This window comes from Babylonia areolata, chromosome 4 (genome assembly GCF_041734735.1).
Source record: "Babylonia areolata isolate BAREFJ2019XMU chromosome 4, ASM4173473v1, whole genome shotgun sequence".
Classification (NCBI taxonomy): domain Eukaryota; kingdom Metazoa; phylum Mollusca; class Gastropoda; order Neogastropoda; family Buccinidae; genus Babylonia; species Babylonia areolata.
Window position 1 is genome coordinate 52,144,068 of NC_134879.1, and position 11,971 is coordinate 52,156,038.

The 11,971-nt window shown below is 46.8% G+C and overlaps 1 protein-coding gene across 1 annotated transcript in view; it reads right to left on the reverse strand.

Annotated features, from left to right (window-relative positions):
- The window catches only part of LOC143281296 (nesprin-1-like), a 44,111-nt gene that overhangs the window by 23,065 nt on the left and 9,075 nt on the right, over positions 1 to 11,971 (reverse strand). Inside the window, exons 8-14 of the mRNA XM_076586454.1 lie at positions 10,657 to 10,992; positions 9,905 to 10,048; positions 9,331 to 9,507; positions 8,205 to 8,525; positions 7,212 to 7,378; positions 4,102 to 4,264; positions 1,402 to 1,589 (exon numbers count right to left, since the gene is read on the reverse strand). Coding sequence (XP_076442569.1) covers positions 1,402 to 1,589; positions 4,102 to 4,264; positions 7,212 to 7,378; positions 8,205 to 8,525; positions 9,331 to 9,507; positions 9,905 to 10,048; positions 10,657 to 10,992 — 1,496 coding nt within the window. The remainder of the gene's footprint in view (positions 1 to 1,401; positions 1,590 to 4,101; positions 4,265 to 7,211; positions 7,379 to 8,204; positions 8,526 to 9,330; positions 9,508 to 9,904; positions 10,049 to 10,656; positions 10,993 to 11,971) is intronic.

Sequence of the window (11,971 nt, forward strand, 5' to 3'; positions counted from 1 at the left end):
AAAAAAAAGTGTACCACCTGTGCACAATGACATAGACCCTTTCCAAAGAAGAGTTTAGGGTCAAACTGATGAGGACTATACACAGCCTTTCAAAGATTCCAGTCTCCATCTCCCTCTTCTAAGGAACCCATTGACAGGTGCAACAGCCAAGGTGTTAAAGCGTTGGACTTTCAATCTGAGGGTCCTGGGTTCAAATCCCTGTCACAGTGCCTGCTGCATAAAGGGTGGAGATTTTTCTGATCTCCCAGGTCAAAAGATGTGCAGACCTGCTAATGCCTAAACCCCCTTTGTGTAGAAGATCAAATACTGATGTAAAAGATCCTGTAAACCATGGTGGGTTATGGAAAATGGAACATACCTCCATGCATATGGCCCCCCACCCCTCTTCCCCCCACCCCCTGAAAACGGAGTATGACTGCCTATATGGCAGGGGTAAAAATGGTCACACACACATAAAAGTCCACTCATGTATATGAGTGAATGTGAGAGTCACAGCCCATCAACGAGGAAAGAGAAACCCAGCCCCCCCCCCCCCCAACCCCCAACTCCCCACTGAAGGTGGTCAATAACTGAAATATCGTTTTTCCAGAGGTTAGACAATTCCTTGCTAGAATATGTTTTTCCACAGAATGGATCAGAAGCTTCCTTGCTAAACCAATACCTCTTTTCCTCAAGTAATGCAGCATTATGCCACCTTTTTCACTGACAAATTATAATCTTTTTTCTTCCTTTCTTACCTACAGCTTTAAATGGCAGGTCCAATATTCCTACCACTTAATTTGAAATGAAAAGATATCACACTGTAACTGCATGAAGACTGATTGGAAATGTGATAAACACCACAACAATCATTGTTCAGGAGACACACTTTGTGCTCAGCGGTGTTCAGTGTGTCATGTATGCACTTCACTGCTCCAACTTATCTATCTCTACCAGATAACGGGCCATGCTGAGTGGCAATGCACAATGCCTGTCTTGTGATCAAGTCTTGTTGAAGTGGCCTGATACCTGGTGCTGTATCTCCTGTTAGTGGAGGGGATCTTGATAACTGTTTCAATGACGGCCCTCACCCTCACTCACCCTCTGTCTTCTTTTTTATTCATTTATTTATTCGTTTATTCAATTTATTTGTTTATTTATTATTATCATTTCTATTACTATTACTACTATTAGTGTGTGTGTGTGTGTGTGTGTGTGCGTGTACGCATGTGTGTGTATGTGTGTGTGTGTGGTGGTGGGGGTGGGGGGGGGAATTAGTGTGGTGGTTTGTGTATTTGTGTGCCTTTAAGCACACACCCTTATACAGCAGTACATCCAATTTTCATGTACCTGCCTATCCACCTGCACACAGGTCTTGACCCGCTCCTTACACACACAATACACACACAGACAGACACACACCTGGTGCGGCGCTCAGCAGCCAGGTCAGTGATGCGTGTCCAGTGGTCCTGCAGGGTGGTCCTGGCCTGCTGCAGGGTGGTGACCTCGGTGTGAGTGGTGCAGGACTGGGGGTCGGCCAGCAGCCTCTCACACAGCTCCTGCACTGACCCCACCTCCTTGCTGTGGTCAGCAAGGTCCTGCTGCAGCTCCTGACCACAGCCACACAGAGCAGTTTCAGTTTCAGTTTCAGTAGCTCAAGGAGGCGTCACTGCGTTCGGACAAATCCATATACGCTTCACAACATCTGTCAAGCAGATGCCTGACCAGTAGCGTAACCCAACACGCTTAGTCAGGCCTTGAGAAAAAAAGAAAAGAAAAAAAAGGTGAATAAATAATAGATAAGCTTACATAAATAAATAAATAATAATTATAATATAAAAAAGGTAGTAGTAATAATAATTATAATAAAATAGTAATAATAATAATATTAATAAAATTAAAAAATAAATAAATAAGATAACAATGATGATAAATAAGCAAATAAATGTAAAACATGAAGACACACATTCACACATACACCCACACAGAGGAAACCATGCACACTCACAAATATACACGCTTACACACACAAGATGGAAATGTGTTTTTGCCAGACACTGCAGCTCCTGACCACAGACACACAGGGAACCATGCACATTCAGAAACATGTTCGTTCTTCAGATTCGAAGATGACCATGGCTCCAAATATCAGATGGAAGATCGTGGCTGTGGGTCCTGAGGTGACTGATGAGGCCAATCCGGGCCCTGAAGTCTTGCCACAAGTGGTTGGTGTCGTGGCAGTGGATGTTGCTCGGGCCTTGAGCACAGCATGCTTTCGTTGCGCCTCGGTGATGCACCTGGCTTTAGCTGCAGGGGCTCCTGTGGTGATCTTGCTGCGCCAAGCCGGACGGTCCAGAGCAAGCATCTCCCATGTGTTGATGTCAATGCCAAGGTCTTTGAGGGACGCTTTGAGGCAGTCTTTGTAATGTTTCTTCTGCCCTCCAACTGAGTGCTTACCCTAACAAAATTAACTAACAGCAACTCACAAAGATACACTTTGTATGCAAACACACAGGACAGAAATGCAATTTTGCAGACATTGCAACTCCTGGCCACAGACACACGCAAGGAACCATGCACACTCACAAATATACACTTACACGCATGCACAAACACACAAGGTGGAAACGACATTGTAAGCTCCTGGCCGAAGACATACACAGGAAACCATGAACACTCACAAATATACGCTCACACATGTACACAAGACACAGATGGACATACATTTTTGCTGGACACTGCAGCTCCTGGCTAATTACATACACATACACAAAGCAAAGAGCACACACACACACACACACACAAATATAATGCAACCATACGCACACACACATTCATGGAGATGCCTGCATGCAGACACATGTACAGCATACACATGCATGCATAGACACACACACAGAGGCACAAACACTAAGGACACTAACAGATACACATGACTGAACAATTACAAACATATATGCGTGAGCATACACAAAGGCACATACATTTTCAAGACCAGGATTAGAATACATTTAAAAAAAAAAAAATTCCTGAATGATGCAATCAAACAAATTTGCAACTTCAAAAACAGATCATTCAGCAGCCTACATACATGGCCCAGTTAGATCTACTGATAATCAGGCTCATTTATGAATATATTTGCTACATCAGGAACTTTTTTTTTTAACAACATATTCTTGTCAAAGATTATTTCAGATAACTATTCTTTTTCATAACTGTAATCAGATAATGTTTATGGTAGTTTTTCTCTGTCACCAAAGCTAACACTGAGTGTGTGTGTGTGTGTGTGTGTGTGTGTGTGTGTGTGTGTGTGTGTGTGAGTGAGAGTGAGATGTGAGAGTGAGTGAGTGTGTGAGTGTGTGTGTGTGAGTGAGTGTGTGAGTGAGTGTGTGAGTGAGAGTGTGAGTGTGAGTCACTGAGTGAGTCAATGAGTGAGTGAGTGTGTGTGTGTGTGTGTGTGTGTGTGTGTGTGTGTGAACCATCCCAACACTGACTGTCCTAAAGCCCTCTTGGTCAAGAGAATGAAGATATATCTTTGGCAATGGCACTTTCCACTTTGATCGCCAGATAGGCAGGTGAGCTGTTCAGTTGGTCATGGTTGGACATGACTATTCTACATACACAGTATGGTGGTGAGAGCTGTGACGTAGAGATAGAGGGCGGTAGAGAGGAGGGGGAGAGGGCGGTAGAGAGGAGGGAGAGAGGAGACCAGGTCTGTCCTGATCTGGCTGTATTTGATTCAGATCCCATCCCCCTTCCACATACTCCCCCACCTTATGAATCAACGGATGCAATCAATCAACAACAAACTGTTGGAAAGCACAATATTTTTGTTGCCTTTTTTAGCTCTCTTTTCTGCATGCGTTATGCGTGTGTTTGTAGGTGTGTTCTTGTCTTCTTTCCTTTGGTTGTAAAAAAAAATTTGGTATAAAAATTTCTCATGATGTCTTAAATGATTGAAATGGTTAAATGTAAATTTTTAGGGGGGTAAGAATAAAACAACAACAAATAACACCACCACCCCAGACCCCCAAAGAAAAAACAACTGTGGGATTGACTTTCTCTGGGGTAAAACAAACAAAACAACAACAACAAAAAGCACAACAGATCATCAATACATACCTGTGTCTGCTGAAGCAAGCGTTGCACCTCCTGCGTGGAGAACTGGTGGAACACAAGAGGGGCAGTCAGTTTCTCCTCCATGCCGGACAGCCACAGGTTGAGGTCCTTCAGCTGACGGTCCAGCAGGGACAGGGAGTCCATTGTCGTCTGCAGCTTGTGGCGTCTGTCAAACCAGATTGTTTTGGTGTTGTGATTTCTCTCTGCCTTCTGTCCACCTCTCTCTCTTTACCTTCTGTCCACCTCTCTTTGCCTTCTGTCCACCTCTCTCTTTACCTTCTGTCCACCTCTCTCTTTGCCTTCTGTCCACCTCTCTCTCTTTGCCTTCTGTCCACCTCTCTTTCTTTGCCTTCTGTCCACCTCTCTCTCTCTTTGCCTTCTGTCCACCTCTCTCTTTACCTTCTGTCCACCTCTCTCTTTGCCTTCTGTCCACCTCTCTCTTTGCCTTCTGTCCACCTCTCTCTCTCTTTACCTTCTGTCCACCTCTCTCTTTGCCTTCTGTCCACCTCTCTCTCTCTTTGCCTTCTGTCCACCTCTCTCTTTGCCTTCTGTCCACCTCTCTCTTAACCTTCTGTCCACCTCTCTCTGTCTTTGCCTTCTGTCCACCTCCCTCTCTCTTTGCCTTCTGTCCACCTCTCTCTCTCTCTTTGCCTTCTGTCCACCTCTCTCTGTCTTTGCCTTCTGTCCACCTCCCTCTCTCTTTACCTTCTGTCCACCTCTCTCTGTCTTTGCCTTCTGTCCACCTCCCTCTCTCTTTGCCTTCTGTCCACCTCTCTCTGTCTTTGCCTTCTGTCCACCTCTCTCTCTCTCTTTGCCTTCTGTCCACCTCTCTCTCTCTTTGCCTTCTGTCCACCTCTCTCTTAACCTTCTGTCCACCTCTCTCTCTCTTTGCCTTCTGTCCACCTCTCTCTCTCTTTGCCTTCTGTCCACCTCTCTCTGTCTTTGCCTTCTGTCCACCTCCCTCTCTCTTAACCTTCTGTCCACCTCCCTCTCTCTTTACCTTCTGTCCACCTCTCTCTCTCTTTACCTTCTGTCCACCTCTCTCTTAACCTTCTGTCCACCTCTCTCTCTCTCTTTACCTTCTGCCCACCTCTCTCTCTCTCTTTACCTTCTGCCCACCTCTCTCTCTCTTTGCCTTCTGTCCACCTCTCTCTCTTTACCTTCTGTCCACCTCTCTCTTTGCCTTCTGTCCACCTCTCTCTCTCTCTGCCTTCTGTCCACCTCTCTCTCTCTCACTGCCTTCTGTCCACCTCTCTCTCTCTCACTGCCTTCTGTCCACCTCTCTCTTTGCCTTCTGTCCACCTCTCTCTCTCTGCCTTCTGTCCACCTCTCTCTGTCTTTACCTTCTGTCCACCTCTCTCTCTCTTTGCCTTCTGTCCACCTCTCTCTCTCTGCCTTCTGTCCACCTCTCTCTCTCTGCCTTCTTCCACCTCTCTCTCTTGTTGCCTTCTGTCCACCTCTCTCTCTCTGCCTTCTGTCCACCTCTCTCTCTCTGCCTTCTTCCACCTCTCTCTCTTGTTACCTTCTGTCCACCTCTCTCTCTCTTTGCCTTCTGCCCACCTCTCTCTCTTGTTACCTTCTTCCACCTCTCTCTCTCTCTTTGCCTTCTGCCCACCTCTCTCTCTTGTTACCTTCTGTCCACCTCTCTCTCTCTCTTTGCCTTCTGCCCACCTCTCTCTCTTGTTGCCTTCTTCCACCTCTCTCTCGTTACCTTCTGTCCATCTCTCTTTCTTGTTGCCTTCTGTCCATCTCTCTCTTTCTCGTTGCCTTCTGTCCACCTCTCTTTGCCTTCTGCCCACCTCTCTCTCTGTCTTTGCCTTCTGCCCACCTCTCTCTCTCTTTGCCTTCTGCCCACCTCTCTCTCTCTCTCTTTGCCTTCTGCCCACCTCTCTCTCTTACTGCCTTCTGCCCACCTCTCTCTCTTTCTGCCTTCTGTCCACCTCTCTTTTTTACCTTTTGTCCACCTCTCTGTCTTTGCCTGTTTGTCAGTTGGTCCGTCACCCTCTCCTTTCTCATATTGTTTGTTGGTTTTTGTTCACACCCTCTTCGTCTTTCTCCCTGTCTGATCCTTCCTTCCTTCACTGTCTTTTTCTGCTCTCCCTTCGCTTTCCTCCCTCTTTTCCATTCATCCTGTCTTCCAGCTGTTCTATTCTTTGTCCGAAAAGACAGTGTGACAGTGAATTAGATACAAAGTGTGGTGTGTCCATCGAGATCGATGATGACTATCGTTGTCATCCAGCTGGGGGATGGGGGGAGGGTGGTGGTGGGGTGGGGGGGAAGATGCTCATGAATCTATCTGTGAATGCGCAGATGGCTGAATAGTCCAATCTGCGCACGAAATGTTCGCTGACAGTTGGGGCAGACAGAGACAGGCATACCATTGTCAGGGAGTTTGTTTGCCCGTGACTTTCTGGCCTGCCTCTTCTGAACAGCTGCAGCAGTCCTGTTGGCCTCGCACAACTTGGCGCCTTTGTGCACAGCAGCGCGCCATTAGATACAAAGTAGCTCATGAATAAAGCACACAGCACTCCACAGGATGCCTTCATCACCCAGCTCTGAACAGTTCTGTGTGATCACCTTCCCATTCTCCCAACAGCGAAGATTCCTGTCAAAAATGACACGGATTTGCTTCACCACTGAATATGTGACTGGTTGGTCCTTGACCCATGGCAGATACATCCACAAACTTTCGAGAAAACCTGTCCACAACCTTTTTGCATAATTGCTGACAGACGACAGTATCAGTATCAGTAGCTCAAGGAGGCGTCACTGCGTTCAGTCAAATCCATATACACTACACCACATCTGCCAAGCAGATGCCTGACCAGCAGCATAACCCAACACAATAGAGTAGAGACATGACACCTATTGTAGAGGTAATTAGGTTTTGACATCAGAACACCCATGGCAGAAGTCACTACTTATGGTTTGCTTCTTGTTCAGGACTGTACACACCATGTGATGTAGTTCTTCAAGAGAGAAAGACTGACTGGGCATGCAAACACATGCATGCATCCATGTATGTGCGCACACACACACACACACACACACACACACACACACACTACAAGCACACGCACACTTTAAAAAGCAGCACACATGGCATTCACTACCTGGATTCCAAAGTGTCCTGAAGAGAGCGCCACCTGTCCTGCAGACTCTGCAGCAAGTGCTGGAGATGCGTGGCCATGACGTCATTGCTCAGTGTCATCAGATGACGGCCCTCTGACGTCACCTCCTCCACTTCTTTCCCTTTTGATGTCATCAGTTCTGCATACTCCTGGTCACAAACATTCAGGTATTCATTCCCTGTGCAGTTGTTGACTGAAAATGCACCTGTGCCTGCACTGGAAGCGGCAGAGGACTGAATGTGATCAAGCTTTGTGTTAACAGCGCTGCTGACTACAAAATCAAAAGACGTAAAATGAGTTTAATTAACTCACATCGAAATTAGATGTTTGATAACGCAGAAATGAAACATTTAGCATTTGATTAAGCAGAAATGAAGTGCTTAATACATATAAGAATTGTTGAAAGATGACTGCACACATGCCTATAATTGTTGAAAGACGACTGCACACATGCCTATAATTGTTGAAAGACGACTGCACACATGCCTATAATTGTTGAAAGATGACTGCACACATGCCTATAATTGTTGAAAGACGACTGCACACATGCCTGTGTTGTATCTAAAACATTTCTGCCACCCTTCTTTTTTCTCTCTTTCTTTAATCTTTTTTTTCATTCTTGTTTTTCCTTTCTCCCCCCAAAGGAAGTATACTGCAATGGCAAGGCGTAGGTGTATTCTGTATAAACTGAGTGTTACTCAGCAGCAACTGCGGTTCTCATCCATGAACAGGTGTTGGAAATGCCACAGTCAGAGACTAATGGGGACAGAATGTACATTCATAATCATTTAACACGCTTCAAAACCACCCCAACACACACACACACACACACACACACACAGAGATCTAACTATAATACATGATGGCTGATTGCCTTTAACCCTTCCCCAAACTCCCGAAGCATTTATAAACCCCTCCCCAAACTACCAATACACATGTATGTACCCACAGGCAAATGCATTCAACATTCCATACCATCTGAAGCTTCTTCAGAAGATCCTCTGTGACACAGTCTTGGGCAAAGGCCTCCAGCTCCCTCTCTGTGCCCTCCATCCAGGACACCAGACCCTCTATCCGCCCTTCCAGGAGAGTCCAGCGGGACATGGCCTCCGTCAGACGTTCCTGCCGCCGCTGGGCCATGGAGAGGAGGTCGGCCCACAGCTTGCACAGCATCAGGACCCTCTGGTGCAGGACGTCCATGTCCTCATCGTCCCGGAGAGACTCCTTCAGCCACACCTCCACCCTCTTCAGCTCCTCCAGCTCACGGGCAGGGTGTAGGACGTCCACCATGAACTTCTGTTCGGGAAAAAAGGATTATTTTCTGATTATATAGATATTTATAATTCTGGAATTAGAAAACTATTTGCTGAGACCCAGGCTTTGACACACAACCAACAGACCTGGAGGAACCTGGTGAACAGTTCTGTGCTGTGCCCCACAGAGCTGATGGTGAAGAAGATTCATAATACATCTTACATAAGTGGAAAAGATGATGATGGGAATATCAAGAATCTGCGAGGACATAGCTAAGACTAGAAATGAAATGATCTTGCAGAAGTTGTTGCTTTTTTTCAGTCAGCTAGCACTTATGGGACGGGAAAAACATCTGTTGAGACCCAGGCTTTGACACACAGCCAACAGACCTGGAGGAATCTGGTGAGCAGTTCTGTGTGGCACATCAATGACTCTTCACAGTTAGGGGAGAACAAGATTCCCAATACATCTTATATCAGTGAAAAATATGTTGATGAGAATAACAAGAGCCTGCGATGACAATGCTTACAGGACTGTGCTATTACAACTACAAGAGAGAAAACAGTCTCACAAATATTGCTGCTTTTTTCAGTCAGCTACCACTATTACTAGGATGATATATTCTTACAACGTGTGTAGTTTTTCTTTTTCACTCTGCCTCACACAAGCTGTGTCAGGACATGCAGTTTGTGGACAAGCACAGACACACACAACACTGCACAAAACAGTGACCACAACAAACAATACCATCCCCAACCACCACCACCCTCCCACCCACACAAGCATGCACACACACACGGACACACACACACACGGACACACACACACACACACACAGAGCTCTAACCTGCTCTCTTAACAGCGTGTCCTTCAGGTCGTCATAGTTCTCCGGGATGCTGCCAGCCATGATGTGTCGCTGTTCCCTCAGCAGACACTGCACTTGCTCCGTCAGCTCTTCGCCTCGTGCCCACCGCTCTTCCAGCTCCTGCAGTCGCTGCCTCTGCTTCTCCGTCTGGTCCTGGACCTGTGGGGAGCGCAGACACGCAGCGCAGCCAGTGTCAGAGAAAGCATGGTACACATGTCATGCACAAAGGTTTGCATGTTAGTGCAACCGAATGCACAGACAGACAATCATCCACATTCGCCACACACCAGTGCTACACATGGTTGCATTTTCATACGCACACACACACACACCACTGTGAAAGTAACATGGTTTGTTATGGTAGTTTACAACTCAGAGTGTATTCATAAATGCCTACACATGAAAAAAAAACAACCACCACCACCATGGATTAAAGTATCCAGTAACAACCAAACGAGTCCAAATCTGAGCCCACATCCCACAGAAGACTGCAGGGAAAGGGTTCGCATCACCCACTGAGTCCAGGCCTGAGCTGCAGTCATACAGATGTACACACCTGCACCCACATGTTCTCCAGACGTTCAGTGGTCTTCCTGACATCTTCCACAGCACGGCTGTCAGCCTCAGACATCAGGGCAGCGGCAAGCTCCTTCACCTTCCCACGCTTCTCCTCTTCATGCCCAAAGTCTCTCTGTATCCTCTGTTGTGGGGGAAAAAATGTATATATATTAGCATAAGCATACAAACACCCATGCTCACACATGCAGACGCACACCTATACTCACATGAGCACATACACCCACAAACACGTGTGCATGAGTGCCACTCATTTGGGAAGGAAAACTGTTTATCACTTACACTTCTTTGTTCTAAGCTGGTTCACATAGTAAAAACAAACAGCTTAAAATCATTAAGATAAATCAAAAGGTCAAAGAGATGGCAAATTTAAATAAAAGCAAAAACATTTCTGTAAATTACAAGTTTGTTTTCAGGTTATCAGGTGAAATAAAAATAAATGTGTGGACTGGTCAAAATATGCTTCAAGAATAGAAAAACAACCCAGAACCCTAACATAAGCATAAGCAGCTCTTGGGTAGGTCAGGGTAGGCGAGGCCCTAAATTGTCAGCTCTTTGGTAGGTCAGGGTAGGCGAGGCTCTAAATTGTCAGCTCTTTGGTAGGTCAGGTCCTAAACAACTGAACGCGTTCTTCCAGCAAAGTGACCACAATGTGCAAAATACTCTTTTGACAAAAAAACAAAAAAACCCCAAAAAACCACCACCACAGACCCACTGTCCAAGACCCCTCACCTTGACCCTGTCCGACAGACTTCCCAGCTGCTGCAGGGACGGACTGGCCGCCTCCACACCTCCCACCTCCTCCCCCTTCTCCCCCAGCCACAGCGACAGCCGCTCCGTCATTGTCTGGAACATCAGCCAGCGGAGCACCATGCTGTTGATGACGGCCTTCCTCTGCTGGGCCGTGCACGTGACGCTCTGCCACTGCTGGAGCATGGCCTGCAGACTGTGGTGCAGCGTCTCTCTCTCTGCGGGGCTCTCCACCTGCCCTGCTTCCAGCATCGCCTGCCCGTGGCTCACCACCGCCTGCAGCACCTGTTGGCGGCTGAACAGGTCGTCCTCGAAGGCCTGTAGACAGTTTCAGTTTCAGTTTCTCAAGGAGGCATCACTGCGTTTGGACAAATCCACATATATATATATATATATATGCTACACCACATCTCCTAGACAGATGCCTGACCAGCAGCATAACCCAACGTGCTCAGTCAGGCCTTGAGTGCATGCTTAAATATTTGTGTACCTATCAGAGTGGATTTCTTCTACAGAATTTTGCCAGAGGAGCGTGCCATGAGTTCTTTTTCAGTGTGTCGAGTGCGTGCTGCACACGGGACTTCGGTTTATAGTTTCATCCAAATGACTAGACACTCAGTCTGATTGTGTAGTCAGTATCAGTATCAGTAGCTCAAGGAGGCGTCACTGCGTTCGGACAAATCCATATACGCTACACCACATCTGCCAAGCAGATGCCCGACCAGCAGCTTAACCCAACGCGCTTAGTCAGGCCTTGAGAGTCAAACTTGGGAGAAAGAGCAAGAGCGAGATTCGAACCCACACCTTCATGGACTCTCTGAACTGGCAGCTGAGTCGTCTTAACCATTCGGCCACCTTCCTCCCGTGTGTGAGACTGGAAATGGGTCTGACAGGTTTTGGTGGTGTCATGTTCAGAACACATGTTGGCATAAGATTGTCATATGTATGTACATGTGTACATGCATGTATGTTTGTATGTATACATACATAGTTTGTCATGTACACTGTGCTTGATGTGCACTTTTGACGCATTGTCTTGTCATAGATTGCATTGTTTTCTCACGATGCTGGACTTGAAAACCTGCATGTTTTGCTGACCCATCATCTGCTCCGTTTCATTGGCATTACTTCCAGGCCACTCATTCCAAGTCCCCCCCGCCCCCAACACACCCACCCCACAGCTACACCCGGGTTTGTCTGTTGCAGCCACAGGCAACAGGTGAGAGAGAGAGAAAGAGAGAGAGAGACAGAGAGAGAGACAGAGGAGACAGAGACTGAGAGACAGAGACTGAGAGAC